Genomic DNA, 24,426 nt, shown 5'->3' with positions numbered 1-24,426 from the left:
AGGCATTTATAAACCATGATATATGGAGCTTATACTCAAAGAGAAAAAACTCATACGTTTTATTCTGAGGCCCAAACTGAACAAAAACATGCAATTTGATGCAGTTGTTATTTATATGGCCATTCTTTATATACAATTTTGACAGCTAGTAAGATAAATCAATTAGATATTTATTGCAGACTACTTACATAATGTGCATAGAAATATCAGTTGTCACTCTATATCTCCCAGTAATATATGAGAGAGACAAATAAAATACTTTTATTTTCCTTTAAAAAAGTTGCTTCTGTTCAGTAAATGTTCATCTTGAAATTAATGCTAAAGTTATGTTTACTTTGTAAGAATATAAAAAAAATAATATTAAAATACCTAAAAAAAAGAAATTTGTGTTTCAAATAAGATACAGTATTCTTAATATTTTGTACACATCTGGCCAAATGATAGTAATGTTAGATGCACTCTGTTTAGTCTTTATATAGGTAATACACAAGTTTATATGCAGAGCTTTAGTTAAAATCGGGTTCTAGATGAAACAGTCTTTAAATGACTGTTTTCTTTTCTTTTTTTAATCAACCAACCAGATAAACTATATATATATATATAAGATAGCATAATTCAAGTAGAATGAAAGACATGGCAGAAACAAAATTGGGACTTATTCGTTTGAGAATTTACACTTTAATATTAGTGCACTGGTCGACGTCCAGTATCCCCATTTACCCCTCCACGGGTTTACATTTGGTGAATCTGTCTCCCCCTCCTGTCTCGTTCTCTGTTTCTTTCCTCTATTTTCCACTCAGTTTCTCGTGGTTTAAAATGGCGGCGTTGAGCAGCGCCGAGTCCCCACCGCCCGTCTTCAACGGAGACAGCATGAACCGCGATCCGGAGCGGGACCCGGGACTGGACGAGCTGGGCGCGGGACTCGAACCCGCCTGTCCCGGAGGAGCGGCGATCCCCGAATGTCAACAGGACATTCCCGAGGAGGTACAATGGGGGAGTCAGGGTTGAAGGAGAGCTTGGCTGTTGAGCGGAGCTGGGCTGGATGGAGATGTTCAGGAAACACCGGCTGTAATACGGATCGTAGGGGGGATGCTATGCATTGCAGGGGAGCGGGATGATGCACCAATATATAAATTGACCAAATCTTATATCGTGCGCTTATGCATTTTCGCAAGGTGCATTTCCGAATGACGCCATTTATAATTCTCTCATTGCAGTTCTCTGAGCCAATGTTTATCAGAAGGCCTGTTCGTGTTTCATTGGCTTCCCCCCCCTCCTCCTCCCCAGACCCCGCTGCAATGCATGCATGCTACGTATCTCACCTTGCGATGCATCATATTAATGGGAAACTACAGATGCAACGGGGAATAAATTAACTGCTCGCGTGCATTGTTTTATCTCCTTTGTGTCACCAGCTGGCGCGAGTCTGCGTTCGAATGCATTTACATTTACATTTACATTTAAATCTGCAGTGATGTCATTGTGCTCATGCATTGAGTCCTGCGAGCGCTCTATATTCAGTTTTTTGATCCCGTGCAAATGCATTGCATTATGCTGCTTTCGTCTAAGCTGTCAACTGTCTGTCTGCACAAATCACCTATGCTGCTGAAATAAGGGGCCTTTGCACACTGGGGTATTCGTGGGTACATTCTGCACCTTGCTGCAAAATCCAGCTTAACTTGTGTTTAGGAACATGCTGGTTATTATGTACTAGTTGACCATCTACAATGTTCCAGAAACCACCTTAAGCTGGTAGTTGGTTTGTTGGCTGTCTACAATCTAGAAAACAACTAGAATGTTCCAAAAACAGTTTGACTAACTGCTAGCTGTGTTTTGTTTTTTATTTTTTGGTGGAACATTTTAGCTGGTTTCTGTCCTCTCAAGATTTCAAAACACTGCTACCGACTTAAGAGGGATTTTCCAGTAGGGCATCCATTCATTCTGTTTAATTCGGAAAGTCAAAAAAAAGAGAGAAAAGTTTACACCGTCATGGAACAGGTCACAAACGTGGTTATTCAGGAAACGGCTTACCTATTTTGCTGGCAGATTAGTTGGATTAAAGAGCAGCTTGTGTAAATCATCATTATTGGAGTGCTTAAATGATAATTAGATTAATTTTACTGCTGGCTGCTGTAACAAGGTTGTACGGTCTGATTATACACGGGACGTGTCTTGCTCTTTTATAATAGTAACTATATATTTACTTTTTTTTTTTTTTTACTCATGCTGTGTTTTGAGCACTGAATTTGCTCTTAAGTAAAAGAGTGGAGCATGATTTCATCTGATTGAACAGTCCATAAACCTAGTTACAAGTTTTATTGATGGTCAGGGCCATAACCACGAATGGTACGCCATATGTCTTCCCAATAAACATGGGTTATGCGGTGTCAGTTTCTCCAACTTTTACATTGACCTAGAATCTTGTATGTTGGGCTACATATTTATTGTCAACAAGCTTTCACATTGCTGACATGAATGTTGAAGGAATCATTAACCTAAAAATAACCAATTTCATTGGCTAAAGTCTTCAAAATGTCTGATTCTGTGTATACTGATTCAGTAAATATTGAGAGAATTGTAATTTTTGGGTGAACTGCCCCTTTGGAGAATAGCTGTGTGAATGCCTGCAAGTATTTTATGTATTGAGCTATTTTAAACTGTCTTGGTTATGTTGCATCATGTTGGAAACACGGAGTATATTACCACATGAGGTTTGGTTTGCCTTGTAACAAATGTCTGTTTAAGAAACTGTCAGCAATATTTGCATGTCAGGAGTTTATACTGGCAAGACTACTGAGAAAGTCCCTTGTCACAGGTGCCTTTAGCTATTTCTTGCACTAATTTGACTAGTAGAGCCAGTTTATCTGCACCGTTGATTAGGAATCAAGTGGCAGCTTGACTCTCGAAATGTAGGATTTTTCATCCGAACTCAAGTTAGATGCACTTAAATGTGCTATTTCAAGGGGGTGTAAAGGCATTCCAAGTTTCTTGACATTCTGCTGGAAAAAAATGTGTCTCCAAATGGGGATCATAATAAAGTTTACTTGTAAAGCTTTGTAGCACTGTCAGATTGTTCACTCGGCTGGGACATTTTCCAGTGAACTGAGTATTTTATGATGCTGATTGTATTGCTTGGCAAAATTGAAAAATGTTTATTGGCTTTTTGGACATGCACTTTGCTTTAATGTTTCCTTGTGCGAATGCTTGCAAAATAGGCTATGAATTATGAGTGAAACGTTTATAATATTGGATATAGTAGTACTTTTTTTATTTCGAATTGCAATTGCCAACACTAAATATGATTCCATTGAACTTATGCGCAAAGTTGAAACATTTGCGAAAAAGGCACCGTTTCCACCCAATGTGTTCAAGAGAACAAAATCGTTAATTCCTGGGAAATTGCCGCAAAATACAGTATCTGCAATCCAGGAAGCCACTGTGGCTTTTTCCCCTACATCTTAAGTTACTTGCGCTTCAGAGTGCACAGACGAAACGCAATAAACGCTATTATGTTATCTTGCATTCTGAGGCAAATGCCTGGTGTTTGGGAACGCAATCATGCGAGACAGTTCTGGGAGGTCATTACACCCAACCATTTTTATGACAAACATCGTCTCAGGCATATCAGAATGACCAAACCAACATTTGAGATGCTGTGCAATGAGATTGATCCGCTGGTTAGTCCAGTTATCCAATCACATCCTCTGTTCAGGCAAAGCCACATGAGTTTTTAGAGGATTTATTCGGTAAATGTGTTTCCATCATAGTCATTGGATAAAAAAAATATATATATCCGCTTCAATTGAGCACACGTGTACATTTTTAGAATTTTATGAACTTCTTGGCATTTCCATCCAGTGCTTTTTTTCCTGCAATATCCAAAAATTTACATACAAATATGTGGATGGAAACCTAGCTAAACATGACATTATTCACGCCATAAGTTTTTTAAAAATGTGCTTTGATCTTCAACAGCAAAAATTTGTAGACGAATCATCTCCTGACAAATAGTCTCAGATGTATAAATTAACATTAGGATTGTGAACGTCAGAAGATTTTGCATATATAGTGTATTTACAGTATCAGATCCGACTGTTAAAGGTGATTTTTATGCCTTGAAGGGATAGTTCACCCAAAAATGAAAATTCTGTCATCTACTCACCCTCAAGTTGTTTCAAACCTGTATGAGTTTCTTTGTTCTGCTGAACACAAAAGAAGATATTTAGAAGAATGTTTGTAACCAAGCAGATAGAGCAACCATTGACTACCATAGTAGGGAAAACAATACTGTGGTAGTCAATGGTTGCTCTATCTGCTTTGTTACAAACATTCTTCTAAATATCTTTCGTGTTCAGCAGAACAAAGAAACTCATACAGGTTTGAAACAATTTGAGGGTGAGTAAATGATGACAGAATTTTCATTTTTGGGTGAACTATCCCTTTAAAGGACATGAAACAGGTTTCCAGAAGATCTCCCCTGTTTCCATTGGTTGGACACAAGGATAGTCCCGCCCCCAAATGCATACCATTGGTTGAGCCAGTGTTGTTTGTGATGCTCAAGCAAACATAGTTAAGGCCTGTTCAGTTCACACCAAGGATAACGATAAATATACAATTTTAAAAATCATTCTAAATGTAAAATAAAACAGTCCACACCATAACTATAATGATAACAGCACAGAAACAATATTGTTGGAATCACTTCCAAAACTAGCTGTTTTCTAGCTGATGAACGTTAAAAAAACGTCAGAATTGCTAATCAAAATTGATCCTGCTTTAAAGCAGCGGAAGACAACACTTATCATAAATTAATATTGTGTGTTAATGTGGACGCTAATATTGCTATCGCTCTTTGGGTGAACAGGCCTTTTGGTAGTGCCATGTTGTGCACTGCAGTTTCTTTGCTAGAGCGGACTGTCTATATTTCACTTACTTCACACCTCAGACTTAATTAATATTTCACATTTTCTGTGGGCAGGGCCAGAGACAGCCGTCCAGTGTCAGTTTTTACAGCTTAGTGGAGACAAGCAAGTGATTCTGTGTTTATTAGATTTAGCACAGTCATGAGCTCCTCTATGGTGAAGTTCAAAGGCATCTGCTCAAACACTTGCCCAATCAGTGGAACCTTCTCATAAAAAGCAAGCTGAGAAATTTTGGTTTGCTAACTCTCAATTTCTTTGCAGATATGGAACATCAAACAGATGATTAAGTTAACCCAGGAGCACCTAGAAGCCCTTTTAGATAAATTTGGTGGAGAACACAATCCGCCATCTATATACCTGGAGGTGAGTTGGGCCGACAAAGAGCTGCGGTCATTGGCGTGATGTGAAAGGTTTTGATTCCATCTACAGTTACAATTAACTTGGGCTTTGAGCTTTGTCCCAAACTCTAGTGAGCTGCCTAAATAGTCAGCATTTTAAGGCATCATAGGCACACTCCCAATGCAAAGGCTGTTCTAAAAGTTAGGCATCTTCAAGATGTCTTGTTTGGTTAAATTCTAAGGCAGCATCTAAAGTATCCACACCATAATGCACTGCAACAAACCTAGTGCAGAAATCTATGCAAGTTGGTGGACTAAGTGGAAGAAATTATTTGAAATGATCCAATAGTTAAATAAAAATAACTTTTCCCAATATTTCCTGTGTTTACTAGAGCAGTGTCATTAGCTTAGCAACATGTCAGTGGAAAATGAAACGAGTGTTGTTGCCTACACAGAACATTGTCACTCCATGACAGTTAAGATGCTGCTTAGATGGGTAGCTAGCTACCTATCTAGGGATTTATTCTCTTAATTTCTCTTGTGTATGCAATAACAGCTAATGCATAACCTCAGATCTTTATCCTCTAATAGGTTCAAAACATGAGCTTTTATGCGAAACGTTCATAAAGTCTTAATGATATATTTCCTCCACGCCACAGGCCTATGAGGAGTACACTAGTAAGCTGGATGCATTACAGCAACGGGAACAGCAGCTTTTGGAGGCCATTGGAAATGGAACAGAGTTCTGCTCCTCGCCGACACCCACCCAGCTGGATGTGACGGGACAGGGCGCCCAGAGTGCCCCCATCGCCCCAAACACCTTGGCGGTCCTGCAGACCCCGACTGACGCAGCACGAGGGAATCCCCGCTCGCCCCAGAAACCCATCGTAAGGGTTTTCCTGCCCAACAAACAGAGGACAGTGGTGAGTTGTTGCTGGATATTGTTTGTTGCTGAATACTGTTTAGATTTTATTTGTAAAAAGTTTGTGCAATTTATATATATATATATATATATATATATATATATATATATATATATATATATATATATATATATATATATATATATATATATATATATATATATATATATATATATATATATACAAATATATATATATATATATATACAATAGGCAATAATCGCCATGATGTAATTATTTTATTATAACATGTTAATTGATTCACAGCCCTAGTAAAAACCTATAAGGATAAAAGCTTGTCTAAAATTCTCTTCCATGCAAAACTAAAAAAGTACCATCAAAATTGTCCGTACAACTATACAAATACAATAATAGTATGTAAATAATACTAATATAATACTGGCCTTATGACAGAATATCAGTTAAGAGATCTGAAAAGTGGGGTAAGTTATGTCTGTAATGTTTTGCCCACAGTTGGATTTGAGAAGTTCGAACGGAGATGGTATTTTGACAATACTTTACAGCAGGGGTGAAGAACGTTGGTCCTTGAGGGCCACTCTCTGGCACAGTTTAGCTCCACACCTGAAAAAAACACTCACCTTGCTGTAACTTTAGTAATCCTGAAGACCTTGATTAGCTTCAGGTGTGTTTGATTAGAAGGGATGCACCAAATTGTAAATTCTTGGCCGAAGCCGAATAATAATAATAAAACACTTGGCCGAAAGCCGAATACCAAACGGTATTTTTTTCCATTTATTTTGCCAATTTTTTCACCATTGCATAAATTAAACAGTAAAAATTTACTATTTTTTCTTGCTTTTTTTAAAAAAGAAAAATAAATTACAACTATAATTTAAAAATATTTAACACTGAAAAAATTTTTGCATTCCAGCAGACATTATACAAACAAAGCACAAAAAAAAAAAAAAAAAAAAATATATATATATATATATATATATATATATATATATATATATATATATATATATATATATATATATATATATATATATATATATATATATATATATATATATATATATATATATATATATATATATATATATATAATTTTTTTAATGTTTTTTATCTTATCTTAGGCCTATTATGCCTACAGGTATCATAATCAAATCACTGAGGGTGCTCTATTAAAGTGCAGATGTAGGCTAACCAGTGGCTCCACCACAGCAGTGAGTGTACAGTGACAGATTTAACATTATTTAGAATTTCAAAAAACTTTCAAAAATATCTTTTTCTATTAGTCTGCCTTTACATTGCTTTAATGTGTTACTATTTCACTATGTCACTTACAAACCTTGCAGCGTGCAATTGGTCATTAATCCTTTTTGCAACATGAAAAACACTAGTTTTATTTAAATGGATTATATAAACTGCAGACTCGAAAGCGAGCCAAGACCACTCCATCACTAAACGCTGTCGCTATGTCAGTTCATCGCGATCTCACAAAGTACAAAGTTCAGTGAAGCTGCTAACAATGCACAATAAATATCTTACTTGCGTCGATTCGTGTCTACACTTTGTTTGTTTGTTCATGAGAGGTTTTGCGAGCCTGTCACTGCTGCAGAAACTCGTTGTAAATGGATACATTTGACGTTCTACAGACAATATATTATTACAGTATCAACTGAGGGTGCTCTTGCTTGCATTTGAGGGTGCTTAGACAGTGTCTGCAAACGGCCATATTTGCGTCTATCTCGGACACTTTAATGCGTCCACACTTCTGACATGTTTGCTGCATTTAGAAGCGTGCGCGCCTCTCTCTCACACGCGCTGGTTGCTATATTTGATCGTGTCATCAAAAAAGTTATTGTTCGGTTAAATTTATTCTGTCTTTGCACTTATTTGTCTGAACACCGAAAGTGCAATTTATGCTATTTTTGACCAAATAATTTAGTTTGCCGAACAATCGGTGCATCCCTATTGATTAGGGTTGGAGCTAAACTCTGCCAGAGAGTGGCCCTCCAGGATCAACGTTCCCCACCCCTGCTTTACAGTAAGGTTTCAGGCAGGGCTTTAAAAAGAATTTCCACTCCAACCAAATTGTAGAGCGGTGGGAGTCCATGGGAAATGAGCAAATATAGGTGACCCCCTTTATTTTGATTATCTGCTCAGCTTGTCTCTGTTGGTTTTCGCAAAGAGAAGCGGCCATATGAGTAGGAGCCAAGAAATCAAACGTGCCCAGACGTAACCACAGTCTCACTGTAAGGAGATGAAAGTTACTCGAGTAAGTGGTTTATGTGTGTGTTTCAGGTTCCAGCTCGTTGTGGGATGACTCTGAGAGACTCCTTAAAGAAGGCTCTGATGATGCGAGGCCTGATCCCAGAATGCTGTGCGGTCTACAGGGTTCAGGATGGGTAATAACTGTTCTAACCATTACTTGTGCAAAAAACAAAACAAATAACAAGGTTATGTCACACTGCCAGTCGTACTTCACATTTAATGTCTGTCCCGCCCACATTAGGGAGAAGAAGCCTATTGGCTGGGACACAGACATTTCCTGGTTGACGGGGGAGGAGCTCCATGTTGAGGTTTTAGAGAATGTGCCACTGACAACCCATAATTTTGTGAGTATGAGGAAACTGACCACAAGCTGTGGCTTAAAAGGGAACTATAATGCCCCTTTTTACAAAATGTAGTAAGTCTCTGGTGTCCCCAGAATGTGTGTGAAGTTTCAGCTCAAAAAACTTCACAGATAATTTATTACAGTATGGTGCCCCTATTTGGTTGTGAGCAAAAACACGCAGTTTCTGTGTGTGTACCTTTAAATGCAAATGAGCTGCTGCTCCCCGCCCCCTTTCCAGAAGAGGGCGGAGCCTTTACAGCTCGTGCCTTGGATACTCAGGCAACAACAAAACTGGAGAATCTCACACAGCCAAAATGTCAGAAATTGTTAGTCGCAGTATTCACAGGAGTCGGACAGATGAGAGACAGGAGTTGCAAGTTTTAGAATGCAACAGGACATTTCTGAATGGTTAGATGAATTTATGTAGCTGTTGCAGAGTTAACTCTATTCAACTTATCGATTGACACGTTCCATCATGATCATCTATAAATTGTTGTACAGGCGCTCATGTGGGAACTGTAGTAGAATGCCTACAGAGCCAAAGAATATATGCATAGAACATGTATCGTTTTGTTTAATTACGGTTCTAATTTATATAATCATCTTTAGCCACATAAGCCGTACAGCATGTTAACAAGCATATTCAGAAACGCGATTTGGAAACATTCACAAAATATGAAGTGCGATGCTTACTTGTTCTGGATATGATGTTTGAGCTGTTGTTATCGACCCATCTTTCAGAATCAAACATATAAGACCTAATTTCTTCGGCACATTTCCTTCATAAAAGAAATTCATTCACTGTGTCCTCAGTGGGTCAGATGCCGGTCTGAATCTATTTTTAATGTTTATGTGGTGAAGACATCATATCAATAGGTGCTATAGCGAAGATATAAACATGGCGGACTATGTGCATGTCTCTCAGGGCGGGATCTATGCTAATAGGGCAGTTTGTCACCAGTCATGAGTGGGGCTTGGATATCTGGAACAGTGTATTTTCAGAGACTGCTTCTAATTTATTGGGATTATAAAAAGTGGGTGGATTTTTATAGGCTGGTTGTTTACACACGCTGTGGACGCACATCAGTGTTCAAACACCATGTAAAAGTGAATTTTGCATAATAGGTCCTGTTTAAAATAAATCTGAAATGACAAAGAGGAAGTTCGAGCCAACAGTTGAGAGTCAACAGCCGACAGGTCATTTCTATTTTTGATTTTACTCTTCTTAAAGTGTGCCTTAAAGATACGTTGACCTCTTTCTCATCCACCTTGACTGTAATATATTGTGCTTTGGAAACATCCAGATTCTTCGTAATAACTCTGAGGGTTATTTCGGTGACTAAACAGGTGCGAAAGACCTTCTTCACGCTGGCCTTCTGTGACTTTTGCCGGAAGCTGCTGTTTCAGGGCTTCCGCTGCCAGACGTGCGGCTACAAGTTCCACCAGCGCTGCAGCACAGAGGTCCCGCTCATGTGTGTCAACTACGATCAGCTGGAGTGAGTGCTCTTGGGAATTTTTTTCACTTCTGCATTATCCATTAAAGGGTGAAATTGGCTCCACACATAATGCGCAGTGAAACAAAGCATGTAAATAATATTTCAATTAAATATTAAATCTGTTTTTGCTTAAGTTTATTTCTCCTATATTAACTTTCAATGTATTTTGAATATTTTGCATCTTATGTATATTTTTGTGCTGTGGGTAATTCATTATACATAATATATCTGTACTGCTCTTCTTATTATTTATGTTTTTGTTCAGTTTACTGTTGGCGTCAAAATTTCTGGTGCACCACCCCATTACCCAGGAGGAGGCGTCATCAGAGGGCACGACACCCATTTCAGAGATGTGCCCCTCCATCCCTCCATCCGAGTCCACTGGGTAAGAATTTAGTCCACATCTGCACTATATTGACTATATGTACACATGAGCCATTACTCCAGTCTTCTTCAGTCACATGATGTTTCAGAAATCATTTTGATATGCTGATTTGTTGCTCAAGAAACGTTTCATTTTCCATCGGTCTTAGTACACGATGTAACTACAGAAGAGTCATGTTTTAAATAGGAATAATATCAAAAATCTTTGGTTATTTTTGAGCGAGATGCTAACGGTCTAATCAGATTCAATGATCTATGCTAAGCTATGCTAAAAGTTCTACTGCCAGATCTGGAGATCGGCTGAATGGATTCGAAAACGGTAAAACTCAATCGCTAGGGGACTATTTTCAAAAAAGGTGGAGTGTTCCTTTAAAGATTGCATTCGGAACCATTCGGTACACACATGCACCGTACCGAAAGCCCTGTACCGAAACAGTTCGGTACGAATACGTGTACCGTTACACCCCTAATCAATCTTGAAAAAAATTAACTGATTAATATTTTTGTGGAAAATATTTTTGTGGAAGGTTTTTTTTTTTTTTTTGATAATCAGAAAGTTAAAAAATATCACTTATTTAATAGAGTCTAAAATCTAAAAAAAATCTAAAAATAAAAAACATTTTTACTTATTTGCCCCAAACTTCTGTATGGTAGTGTTAACGAAGGTCATAATAATAATAATTTGTTACATTTATATAGCGCTTTTCTAGGCACTCAAATCGCTTTACATAGAAGGGGGAAATCTCCTCATCCACCACCAATGTGCAGCATCCACCTGGATGATGATGCAACGGCAGCCATATTTGCCAGAACGCCCACCACACACCAGCTGATTGATGGAGAGGAGACGTGTGTGTATATATATATATATATATATATATATATATATATATATATATATATATATATATATATATATATATATATATATATATATATATATATCAGGGCCTCGGTTTAACGTCTCATCCAGAATTTTTATTTTGGGGAAACTAACCTTTTAATGCTGTGTCTTTTAGTTAAGAAATCACATGGGTCGCCTCAAGTATATACTGCAGTGTTTTTGTGACTTTAATCATGCACTATGCAAAATTTAATTATGTTCTCCTGTCTTTTATCTACAGGTCTCTGTGCCATCCTTCTGTGTCCCCGTCCAAATCCATCCCCATCCCACAGTCCTTCAGACCTGGAGAGGAGGACCACCGCAACCAGTTTGGACAGCGGGATCGCTCTTCCTCGGCCCCTAACGTCCATATCAACACCATCGAGCCGGTCAACATTGATGTGAGAACAGCTGATAAATACGTTTTAGCCAAAGAGATTTAATGCATTTTAAATAATTATAATGTATGTCCCACTTCCTGAATCAAACAAAATTAGTATTATATAAAGGTGAACTATTTAGTAATATTACTAAATATTAACAAAATAATATTCGATGCGTGCTTTTCTTTTAGATGCACTATATCAATATTATTTCTTTAAATTAATATTATTTTTAATAAATGTATTTATATTAAGTGTTACAGTTGCCCTAAACCACTGCATCACCTCCATAATGGAATTTTTTTTATCTTGTTTATTTTAAGTCTTTTGTTAATATAAATGTTTCTTATAACACCAAGTGTAAAAAAAGTTGCAATTGCCCCGGACTCCCCTAGTCCCTGCTAATCTGTGTTATTCCTGTTCAGGATTTGATCCGTGATCATGGCTTACCGAGGTCAGATGGAGGTAAGGGCTGTCCGAAACAGAAAACATACACTAAGACACTGAATTCAAATGGCTTTCCGTCATCCCATGTCTTTGTGCTCTCTCTGTGTCATTGGCCTTAGAAGTTTGGGATAGCTGATCCATTTCACCCTGCCTGCTAGTAAAGCTGACAAACAGGCCTTTCTGTCCCCTGCCCGCTTTGTGAATTGCTTCTGCCCTTTTCTTTATCAATAGCGGCCTGCTGTAAACTACTAATTCTTAATCAGTGTTCTCAAAACCTACCCCCTGTCCTTTCTGTTTCAAAACATGTCCCAGAACATTATAAGTAAACATCATCATTTACTCACCTTCATATTGTTCCAAACCGGTGCGACTTTCTTTTTTCTGTGGAACATAAAAGATGATGTTTAGGAGAATGTCCAAGCTGCTCTTTTCCATCATACAAATGTACATTTAAAAGCAAAAAAGAAAATCAAAGCCATTTGGAATTGACACGAGGCGAATAAATGATAACATCATTATCATTTCTGAGTGAACTATCCCTTTAAGGACTGACTGTATACAGGAGTAAATAAAAACTGGCTCTGTAATTCACTTGATCATCTCTGAACAAGCTCTGAGAGTAGACACAGGATTTTTGTAGTTGGTGACAGGAAGTGCACCTGAGCTTCAGGGGCCAGTGATCCCGTGTCTGTCTCTCTCCCCCCTGCAGCCCCCTCGCAACACCCAGCCCGCTGCTTGAGGAAGAACCGAACACGGACCTCAAGCCCCCTTCTGTCCTCCCACCCCAATGACATTGTCTTTGATTTTGAGCCTGAGCCAGTGTTCAGAGGTAGATAGGCCTTTGTGCGTGGCCGTGTCCCACACCTTGTCTCGTCCTTTGCTTGTCTGTCTGTCTGTCTGTTTGTCTGTCTTCCACTTGTGTGTTTTGTTGATGTATTTCACTCCTCTTCGTTTGTTGAATACTCTGTCTGACACTTCTCTGACACGCACGCTTTTACTGACATGGGCTCCACTCACTTTTCCTCAACTCGACACTACAAACTCACTTAGTAAGGCCAAAATGGTACATACATCAAATTTAGACATTTCAGTACAGGTCACTCTTTTTTTTTTTTTTTTTGAATGATAATGGTCAGTATTGTATATTTAAATGTGCATACATATTTCATCCTTTTTAAATTTAGACCGCCTTTGCCATTATCTAAAGCTCACTTCCAGATAATCTGGAATAAGAAAACAAAAAATAATTGAATTACACTATTAAATGTAATCTTTAGCAGATCACAAAATGTGCATTTCATACTGTATATTATATATATATTTTATGATTTAAAATAAAAAATGATTTAGCATTTTGGTATTTAATTAAAAAAAAATTCATTTAAGATTTTAATATGAGCCTTCTATTAATTATTAACCATAACTTGAAAACAATTATCAGCCTATTGTATTGGTCACTGTTATTTTAGAATTATTTATATATGATCTATTCTAGATATATATATATATATATATATATATATATATATATATATATATATATATATATATATATATATATATATATATATATATATTATTATTTATTTATTTTTTTCATATATATGTTTTCGTTTTAATAAAAGTTTAATAATTTTAATTGCTTTTGTCATTTTTTTGTTAATGTTTCAATTAAGCTTTTTTCTTTTTTTCAGATTTACCATATTTAGTACTTCAACTTATTTACTTAGTAGCTAAATTAATCTAATCTATATTTATATTTTATTTCAATTAACAAAAATAATTTTTACTATATTCAGTTAACAATAACAACACTGGTATTTGCCAGAATTATTATATCAGTGCATCCCTACTTACAATACTTTTCCGTACATATGTGGGAGATATTTTTGGGGTTACTTTTAGATTTTGTCTTTTCAGAAAGAGACTGAATGTGGCACAGGATTTGATAGTATACTTATATTTGAGGCATACATTGCTCACAGCCCCCTGTATACACTGCATGGGCTGTGATGTGCCCCTTTCCTCTCTTTCTCTCCCCCATGTGACTCTACACAAGATTTTATTCCTTTCCTTCTGTCTCCTTCCCCTCTTATTCTGTTTTCTGGCTCTCACCTTTCCTGTTGAAGTAACTTTGTTTCTCGACCTCTCGCAATGCCAGGCTCCACAACAGGCCTGTCGGCCACACCTCCTGCCTCCCTGCCTGGTTCCCTGCCCAATGTGAAGGTGGCGAAATCGCCGTGCCAACCAAGGGAGCGGAAGCCATCGTCTTCATCTGAGGACCGCAATAAAATGGTAACGTTTTTTTTTTTTTTACCTAACTTGGCACATTTAGTCCAGGCCAAGGGTCATTTTTAATCTATTTGTCAAATATTTTGCTCTGTAGAAAACTCTGGGTCGACGGGACTCAAGTGATGATTGGGAGATCCCAGAAGGTCAGATCACCCTGGGCCAGCGGATAGGATCTGGCTCCTTTGGAACAGTCTACAAGGGGAAGTGGCACGGTAGGTCCTGTGAGAAAGTTAACGGACTTTGGACCTCAGATTAACAAGGAATGTACTGAAAAGGCTAAATGTGTCTTCCTCTTCCTCACAGGTGATGTGGCGGTAAAGATGTTGAATGTCACAGCCCCCACTCCACAGCAGCTACAGGCCTTTAAAAATGAAGTGGGTGTCCTAAGGTAAGATAAGGCCTAAAATTGCTCATGATTTTAAAGCGGGGACTGTATCTGTACAAATTGTGGTCAACTGATGTAGTTTTTTGTTATTTTAATTACGAATGCTATTGCATTTAAAATACATTTTTATAAATTACAATCTACATTTTAATTTTTAACTTAAAGCCACTATGTAGTTTTTCGACTCTAGAGGTCGCTTATTCAAAACAAAGGTGTAGCTTTTCCGCTTCTTCCAGTCATGTGTATGTGGAATAACGCAGCGCTGTTTTATCATTGATACATTTGAGTGTGTTGAAAGTTATGTTATAATATTACTCTGTGCGTTCGCTCGGCGGCTACTATGAGACACTTGTTGCACACTGCAGTCAGCTAGATTGATATTAGGCATGGTAAAACATGGTACTCGCGGTAAATCATGAAAACGAGATTTAAACAGTAAGATTAACTGTGTTGAGCTATAACAATGATTGGTTTTCTGTTGATGAATGTATATAAACAGTTGCTCACCTGTCTAATAAAACACATAATATATTAAAGGGTTAGTTCACCCAAAAATGAAAATTCTGTCATTAATTACTCACCCTCATGTCGTTGGACACCCGTAAGACCTCCGTTCATATTCAGAACACAAATGAAGATATTTTTGTTGAAAGCTGATGGCTGAGAAAGGCTTCAGACAGGCCTCCATTGGCATTCAGTACATTGACACTTCCAAGATCCATGAAAGGCACTTAAAACGTCGTTACAAAGTCTATCTCACCACAGTGGCTCTACAATAACTTTACGATGCGACGACAATAGTTTTTGTGCGCAAAAAAAAATCAAAATAACACCTTTAACCAACTTGTTCTCGACTTCCGTGTGTGCCTCCACGACGCATGCGCGAGAATATGACGCAGATCCGGCGTTCGGACACATGACCCAGAAGCGATTTGTTTACGAGCAGAGGAAGACGCGCGTGTCTAAGCTGTTGGATTCTACATTGATCGTGCTTTAGGTCTCGGCGTAGTTCTCAAAATGGGGTTAAAGTGTGTATTTCATGGATTCCCGAACGCCGGCGCTACGTCAAATTCTCGCGCATGCGTCGTGGAGGCACACACGGAAGTCGAGAACAAGTTGGTTAAAGGTGTTATTTTGATTTTTTTTTTGCGCACAAAAAATTTTGTCGTCGCATCGTAAAGTTATTGTAGAGCCACTGTGGTGAGATGGATTTTGTAACGACGTTTTAAGTGCCTTTCATGGATCTTGGAAGTGTCAATGTACTGAATGCCAATGGAGGCCTGTCTGAAGCCTTTCTCAGCCATCAGCTTTCAACTAAAATATCTTCATTTGTGTTCCGAATATGAACGGAGGTCTTACGGGTGTCCAACGACATGAGGGTGAGTAATTAATGACAGAATTTTAATTTTTGGGTGAACTAACCCTTTAATCCGTCTTAGGTGTTTCCATGGTTTCTACAAAATAAAACAAAATAATTAGCATATGTGAACCGTAGGGGTGTGAACCTACAACGGTCTCACGGTTCGATTACGATTATCATGCCATCGATTTGGTTCGATATCACGATGCACTGCATCCTCATGTATATAATTTTGTCAGTCAGTTATATGAACTGAACCTTTAATTTTACCTGCTCAAAGAAAACACGCTTCTTGAATGTATCAAACAAAACTTAAGTCTGGGCACAGAAGACAACAGGAGCATTTAGAACAAATATACAATATACTAAAAGCCACTTCAGGAGGTGGTCTGGCTGCATTACAGTCAAAACTAAAGTCTAAATGCACCTGGTTGTTGAAACCAAATATGTACATTTTACTCCTCGCAACAATGCTAAAAAAAATTTACGTGTGAGAGCGTTATGGGCTATATGACATGTTATAGCCAGATATGACAGCACTACTGAAGCAAGTATCGCCGCAGACGAGCAGCAGCGTATCTCTTCAACAAGCCAGCGCACAAACTACCGCAAATAAAACCGAAAGCAAGTCGCAGGTGCTCAAAATACAATCATATTCATGAAAAATAAAGAAACCGATTGATCTTACCAGTGCTGTTGCCGTGCGCTCTCCTATTGCGGTCTTAGATTTTGAAATTAGCTGATGATCAATAAAATGCAGCTCATATCTGTTGTTTTCGGTGACGTGAACTCCAATAAATCTGCATATAGTGCGGGAATTGGAGATCGGATTTATATGAGATACATTTATGTGACCAAATGTAAATGAAATCTTTTTGAAAAACCAGATAAATATCTGACCTGTAAAAACGCACTAAGTGACCAGGTGTAAAGAGGCCCTTTAATGGATTAGTTCACTTTCAAATAACTTTTGCTTATAATTTACTCACCCCCTTGTCATCCAAGATATCCATGTCTTTCTGTCTTCAGTCGAAAAGAAATGAAGATTTTTGATCAAAACATTTCAGGATATTCCTCCATATAATGGAATTCAATAGACCCCAAACGGTTCAAGGTCCAAATGAGAGGTTCAGTACAGCTTCAAAAGGGCTTTAAACCACATCAAACGGTACCAGACAATCAATAAGGGTCTTATCTAGCGAAACGATCGGTCTTGTTTTTTTTTTTTGTTTTTTTTTTAAGTTTGTTTTATAAGCACAAATGCTCGCCTTGCTCGGTTCAGTGATAGCCGCTCGTGACGTCACGTAAAACGCAATTACGTTGAAAAGGTCATGCTAGACGCAGGCGGAAGTACCGAGTCAGTGTTTACAAATGAGCAGAAGGAGGACCGTATCCACATATTCAAACGTCTTTGCGCCTGCGTCTAGCGTGACCTTTTCAACGTAATTGGGTTTTACGTGACGTCGCGAGCGCGCAACACTTTGGGCGACATGTGATGGCGCAACAGAGCAAGGTGAGCATTTGTGCTTATAAAACTTAAACTTTATTTATAAAAAAAAAAATGACAGATCGTTTCGCTAGATAAGACCCTTATTGATCGTCTGGTACCGTTTGATGTGGTTTAAAGCCCTTTGAAGCTGTACTGAACCTCTCATTTGGACCTTGAACCGTTTGGGGTCTATTGACTTCCATTATATGGAGGAATATCCTGAAATGTTTTCATCAAAAATCTTCATTTCTTTTCGACTGAAGACAGAAAGACATGGATATCTTGGATGACAAGGGGGTGAGTAAATTATAAGCAAAAGTTTATTTGAAAGTGAGCTAATCCTTTAAGAACTGTAACGCTGATATAATTTGATAAATTTTTGGCTGAGCTGGGTCCACCTTGGCACTGACAGCTCACGATGAATACGGCAGACGTGTTTTATTAAGTTAGTGGTATTATTACCCCATGCACATTTTTTTTGTGCGTGACATGATTTACACACAGCGCGCGTTCTCTAGGTCGTGCTTACCAGGTTGTTCATAAAAGCCAAAATGTGCCGAGATGTCTGCTTTTAAAGTAGTTTGAGCATTTTTAATTACTCTGACTCGCGTCTCGCCTCCCTCTGCCATTGTATGCTACCGCGACAACGCACAAACGTGACAAATGACGTCAGAAAAGCGCCAGTACATTATAATCGGTTATGGTCTATTACTGAACCGATACCAAATCGTCCTTGTGTGCATCGCGATGCATCGAAAAAACGATTAATTTCAACACCCCTAGTGAACCGTCAAATTTCATGGCTCTCGGTACCAAAGCAAAAACACACAAATACGCACAGGAACGTTTGAAAGCAGGTATCAGCAGGTACCGGATTGACCCAGTATTTGGTTACAGGTAAAATAAATTAAAGTATCGATGTAGTACCAAAGTACCTGAACTTTTGACAGCCCCTAGAGCCACCAAAACATTGTTCTACCATAGCTCATTAAAAATTCTTTATCTCCCACAGGAAAACCCGCCATGTGAATATCCTGCTCTTCATGGGCTACACCACCAAACCCCAGCTGGCTATAGTTACACAGTGGTGTGAAGGCTCGAGTCTCTACCATCACCTGCACATCATCGAGACCAAGTTCGAGATGATCAAGCTGATTGACATTGCCCGCCAGACGGCCCAGGGCATGGAGTGAGTCACTGGATCGATTAGAGAGAAATCACAGATGATCACTATAGCTGAGTAATGTTTAGGAATAAAGAATCCATTTAGTCTTCTGGCTTCAATAGAAAGCGTGAAACCTACTGCCATCATGAAACTAAACTGTTCAGGTTATAATGCATGAATTTAACACTTTTAAAATTAATTTATTCACAGCTATCTGCACGCCAAGTCCATCATTCATAGAGATCTGAAGAGTAACAGTATCCTTTGGACTGATTTGTCGTTGTAAAATGTCTTTATTGATATGCTTGGACATCACTGTCCTATGTGTACGTACATGCGCTTCTATATTAGCCTTAACACCCCCTCCCTAGATATCTTTTTGCATGAGGATCTAACGGTAAAGATCGGTGATTTCGGTCTGGCTACAGTGAAGTCCCGTTGGAGTGGCTCACACCAGTTTGAGCAGCTTTCTGGCTCTATCTTGTGGATGGTGAGTGAAGGCACTAGCTATGAGTATTTCTTTTGCACTGATATTTGCTTCTGGACTGACTCATTGGTCTTCTCCAGGCTCCAGAAGTTATCAGACTGCAGGATAAAAACCCTTACAGTTTCCAGTCAGATGTCTACGCGTTCGGCATTGTGCTCTATGAGCTCATGTCAGGGGCTCTGCCTTATTCCAACATAAACAACAGAGACCAGGTGAACCACTTATCGGTGTATTTTGGGTGAACTATCCCTTTAGTAGTTCAGATGACCAGGTCGAAATTTATGACCAGTGAGACTTTTTTTGCCCAAATTACATAATCATGAGTTGTACTTATGCCTTATCATCAATTTGCATTTTTAATGTACTGTATGTGTAATATACGTGTCTATGACATAAATAGATTATAGCAAATATCTGAATATTCGAAAATGTAATCCGCTTATCTATCCTATCCAGATTATCTTTATGGTTGGCCGGGGTTACCTTTCCCCTGACCTGAGCAAAGTGCGCAGTAATTGCCCAAAGGCCATGAAGAGACTTATGGCAGATTGTTTGAAGAAAAAGCGGGAGGAGAGACCTCTTTTCCCTCAGGTAATGTTTTGAACACCTGTCTGACTTCTGCTTTCTCCAATTTGCCTGCCATCTGTCAAGGGCATGTTGAAGAATGTTGCCACAAGATGGCATCAGAGTGTCATTAACAGAATGCAGCTTTGAATTTGATATAGTTTGATTTGAAAAGAACTCGAATTTTCTTCAATCTCCTTCAGAAATCATTCTAATATGCTGATTTATTATCAATGTTGAAAACAGCTGTGCTGCTTAATATTTTTTTGGAACCTGTGATACGTTTTTCAGGATTCATTGATGAATAAAAATGGTAAAAGAACAGCTGTTCAACATTGATAATAAATCTGCATATTAGAATGATTTCTGAAGGATCATGTGAGACTGGAGTAATGGCTGATGAAAATTCCGCTTTGCATCACAGAAATAAATTACATCTGAAAGTATATTAAAATAGAAAACCATTATTTTAAATTGTAATAATATTTCACAATATTACTGGGGTTTTTTTCTGTATTTTTGATCAAATAAATGCAGGCTTGATGAGAAAAAACATAAAAAATAGTAATGCTTCCAAACTTTTGACCGGTACTGTAATATATTGTTATTTTCTTATGTGTATATATATCTCTCATCTTTTTATGGCAGATCCTGGCTTCTATTGAGTTATTGGCACGCTCTCTGCCCAAGATCCACCGCAGCGCTTCTGAACCGTCCCTTAACCGCGCTGGCTTCCAGACAGAGGACTTCAGCCTGTACGCCTGCGCTTCCCCCAAGACACCCATTCAGGCTGGTGGCTATGGCAAGTACAAATAGACAAACATTGTTGTGCATTTTGAATTGCATTGCATAAATTAGTATGAAAACTGATACAAATCGGTCCTTTGTGTCCCCCTTCAGGAGAATTCTCAGCGTTTAAATAGTGCTGCAAATCCTAAAACTCCATCCCTTGTCAGTTTTTACGACGTCTTGTGTTCCTACGGTGGGTTCATCCATAACACAGAAAAGGACTAGTTTTCAAAGAATGTGCTGTTTTTCTTCCTCTTTACCCGAAGAGCTACGGCCTCAATGGAATTGCTTTAAAATAAAATGATCTCTGCAGGGTGTCATTGCTGAATTTACAAAAATGTCATAAACATCAAATAGGACAACTCGATAATGCAGCCTACAACAAAAAATGGCCGACGTGAGAAACCAATGCCTGGTCACTGGAAAAAAAAAACGGCATTGCGGAGGGGGATAAAAATCTTACCCCGAGAAGAAGGATCAATGGGGTTGGGATGAATTATATTGGAGCACAAGCCCCGCCTTCACTCCACCCCTGTAGGGGAAGAACACAGCATTGGCCAATCAGAAAACAGGGTCCATATTTGGATCAGTGGCATGGAATCATGGAAAAATTGGCATAAGAGCAAGGACGTCAAGTCGCAGTTGTGGAGGTGCTGGATGTCAGGAGATAACTTGAATGATATTTAGAAACGTTTCTTTCTCTTGCAACGAGTTTGTAACATAATGTTGCCTATGGCTGGAGTTGCTAATAATACTTTTTTTTTTTTTTCTCCAGGGTCATACGTTGTAGATAAACAGACCCAGATTTTTTTTTTTTTTTTACAGTCAGTTTATGAGCAGGGGTAAATGAAGCAACCATTGAAAAGACCTCTTTTTTTTAAATAAATATATTCCGTAGGTTCTTTGCTTTTTATTTTTTGTCAAGGCAAACTCCTAGTATCTTTTATTTTACATTTCACATCCCCACGGATGCCCCACGCAAAGAAGCCTGGGTAAATGTTTTTAGCCTCTTTTGGATCGGCACAAATTCCATCAGACATTTCCGAGGTGGGCAAAATCAAAGCGTTTTCTGCGCTTCTAGAGAATGTGATTTATTCAGTTTTATTTTGTTTCGCAGCCTTATAGTAGCTGACGTCATGTTTCTGAATAAGTCAAAGGTCATATTTAAAGTTTCTTGTAGAAAAAACCCACTGTATAAAGCAAACATGAAGCCTTGCTACGGAGTTCAGATGTGGGCGTATTTCAGATGTATTTCTGTACTTTTCACTACAACTTTATGGTTAACTGTTGTTATTAGAAGCCATTCCTTTGAGGTCATAATGGTTAAATTATGTTTTTTTTTTTCATCTACAAGTCATGTGACTCTTTGGACCTTGCACCGCTGGATTTCATTCCAAAATGTTTGTTCACGGGTCATAGCTTTTTGTTTTTAGTTGTTTTCATATAGTTTTTCTTGTGTTATAGACAGGCAGGCCTGCAAAGTTACGTTAATTTATATTGCTTTAATTTGATTACTTTTTGTTCAGTGTTGTTTCAAACTCTTGGAGAGGTGTTTGTGTGTGTGTATATATATACATATACACACATTTTATCTCACTCATTCTGTGATTTGCTGAAATGGACATTACGCAGTTTGTCTGTGCACTTTGTATAAATGACTGATGCAGATAAGCAATTTTGCCTTTTTAAAGACTTAATATATTTTGTCATATGAAGAGGTTAAAGCATGGTTATCGGATTGCAAAATGAATGAAAATCCACTTCAAAAGCAGGCAGGGCCATAGGACACTAAAAACCAAAGCTTAATCCAACCTCCTAACGCCATCTGTGTCCACCGTTGCCATTGCCAGAGAACGGTTATCTGGATCTTCGACCAAATCGATTCACCCTATGATTCAAACTGGCTTCCTCGGTTCCTGCTCGCAAAGTGCGACTAAACGGCGGCTCTTCGTTTCACGTTGGTCCAAAGACTTCTGCGTCAACCCTCTAGCATAGCTTTGGGCTGTAGTGACACTAGCACTGTGTAGCCCTGAAGTTCGCCTAGACACTGTGGACGGTGGAAGTGGCCTCGTAGGAATGCTTTTCATTATTTCGGCCTCTTCGTATTGAAAAAAAGTGGCTCCACCTCCTTTTTTTTCTTGTACGAAATGACGCATTTTTGCTTTCGGCTCCACAAAATGCTTGATGTTGCACATATAACTGAGGCTCTGCGCTTGGTTCACCACTCGTGCTCTGTTACAAAAGCGAGGACACACGCACCATCTTCTTGCTTCTGTTGAGATGGATTGATTTATTTATTTTGAGTCTCTTTTTATTTTTATAAGGACGATGCTCTGTGAATTGGTTCCGCCACTTAAACTTGCCATTAAGGAGAGAGGAGCTCCATGGATCCTGTTGGTTGTGACAGTGGTCACTTTTTTTCACATGTATAGTTTCTGACAAGACGTGAATGGACTTGTTCTCAGATTAAGCTGGAAAACCTATCATGGGTTGCGTATGGAGATAGCAGAGGTGTATTTTAAGAGTGCTGTATTTATTTTCTATGGGAATGTTACTGAAGAGGTCTGACATGCGAAGGACTGATCCTTCTTGACTGGAATACTTGGGGACATACTTAATTACAACTCGGGGAGGATATATATATCCTCTAAAACCATTATTCTTTCACTCCCCAAAACCCCATTTTTATTTGCTTTTTAAAGCCTTCACCAAAAACGTCCATATCACATTCCTTTCTGTTGCCTTGCCTGCACTTTAAACCCCCACCCCAGTGCAAGTTCATTCAAGTGAGAACTATCATACATATGTTTGGGAGACTCTTTTCATCTGTAAATAGCTGTACAAAGGAAGTACTGTCCGTTTGCTAGGAGGCATGGAGATAAAAAAAACAAAAAAACAATGAAATGACTTCAAATGTTTCAACTTAAGAAATAAAGGTTAAGAAAAGACATTTTGATAGATGAAATTCTGAGAAAATATTTCTGTGTAAAAATATTTAAGACTGTATTATATAAAAGGAAAAAGAGCTTAATGTATTTGTTGTGAATATGAAAAACTGATATATTAAAGAAGTGCATGGAAACTGTAATACTTTTGTGCGTTTATTTTCATTTGAAATTCAATCTGAAGCACCATTTGCTTTTACAAGGTGTCACAGTAAACACTGATCTTGACACTATTCACCCATAAACTAGCTTTATTGGCTTACAACGTGTTATCTGATTTTTAAGAAATATTTTCTGTAAAAGCACCTTTGGAAAGTTTATGAGGAGTTGCCTTTCTCTCACTAGTTCTGCCCACTCTTTTCTTACTTGGCCCCTCCAAATCCTTTTTCATTTCTTAAGAAGAGATGCTTTGTCACTTAAGCGAGTAGAACATCAGTTAGGTAACCTAACCTACATTAAGTAACAGCAAAGCCTTTTTCCGTCTTTAGATTTAAAAAAAAAAGTTTGTATTTTGGAAGCTATTGGACACTAAATGCTTGCTGCAACATCCATGGGTAAGTAAATACAAGTCTAAATTAAATGAAGGAAAG

The 24,426-nt window shown here is 38.2% G+C and overlaps 1 protein-coding gene across 2 annotated transcripts; it reads left to right on the top strand.

The window, feature by feature from the left end:
- The first annotated feature begins 788 nt into the window (after positions 1–788).
- Positions 789–23,979, top strand: braf (B-Raf proto-oncogene, serine/threonine kinase). Of its 2 annotated transcripts, XM_079818108.1 has the most exons (20): positions 789–984; positions 5,184–5,285; positions 5,920–6,183; positions 8,455–8,558; positions 8,666–8,768; positions 10,115–10,263; positions 10,529–10,648; positions 11,772–11,931; positions 12,339–12,378; positions 13,070–13,189; positions 14,522–14,655; positions 14,747–14,864; positions 14,956–15,040; positions 18,899–19,075; positions 19,262–19,308; positions 19,423–19,541; positions 19,619–19,750; positions 19,995–20,129; positions 20,751–20,904; positions 21,003–23,979. In XM_079818108.1, exons 1-20 carry the CDS (start codon positions 817–819, stop codon positions 21,023–21,025), a joined length of 2,454 nt encoding a protein of 817 aa, XP_079674234.1. In that variant the 5' UTR covers positions 789–816; the 3' UTR covers positions 21,026–23,979. The 2 variants fall into 2 exon arrangements, with proteins under 2 accessions (XP_079674234.1, XP_079674235.1); XM_079818109.1 differs by lacking the exon at positions 13,070–13,189 and having other exon boundaries at positions 801–984.
- Positions 23,980–24,426: the final 447 nt, after the last annotated feature.

Source organism: Gobio gobio (genome assembly GCF_949357685.1).
Source record: "Gobio gobio genome assembly, chromosome: 5".
In the NCBI taxonomy this organism is placed as follows: Eukaryota; Metazoa; Chordata; class Actinopteri; order Cypriniformes; family Gobionidae; genus Gobio; species Gobio gobio.
This window is presented reverse-complemented; position numbering and strand designations above follow the sequence as displayed.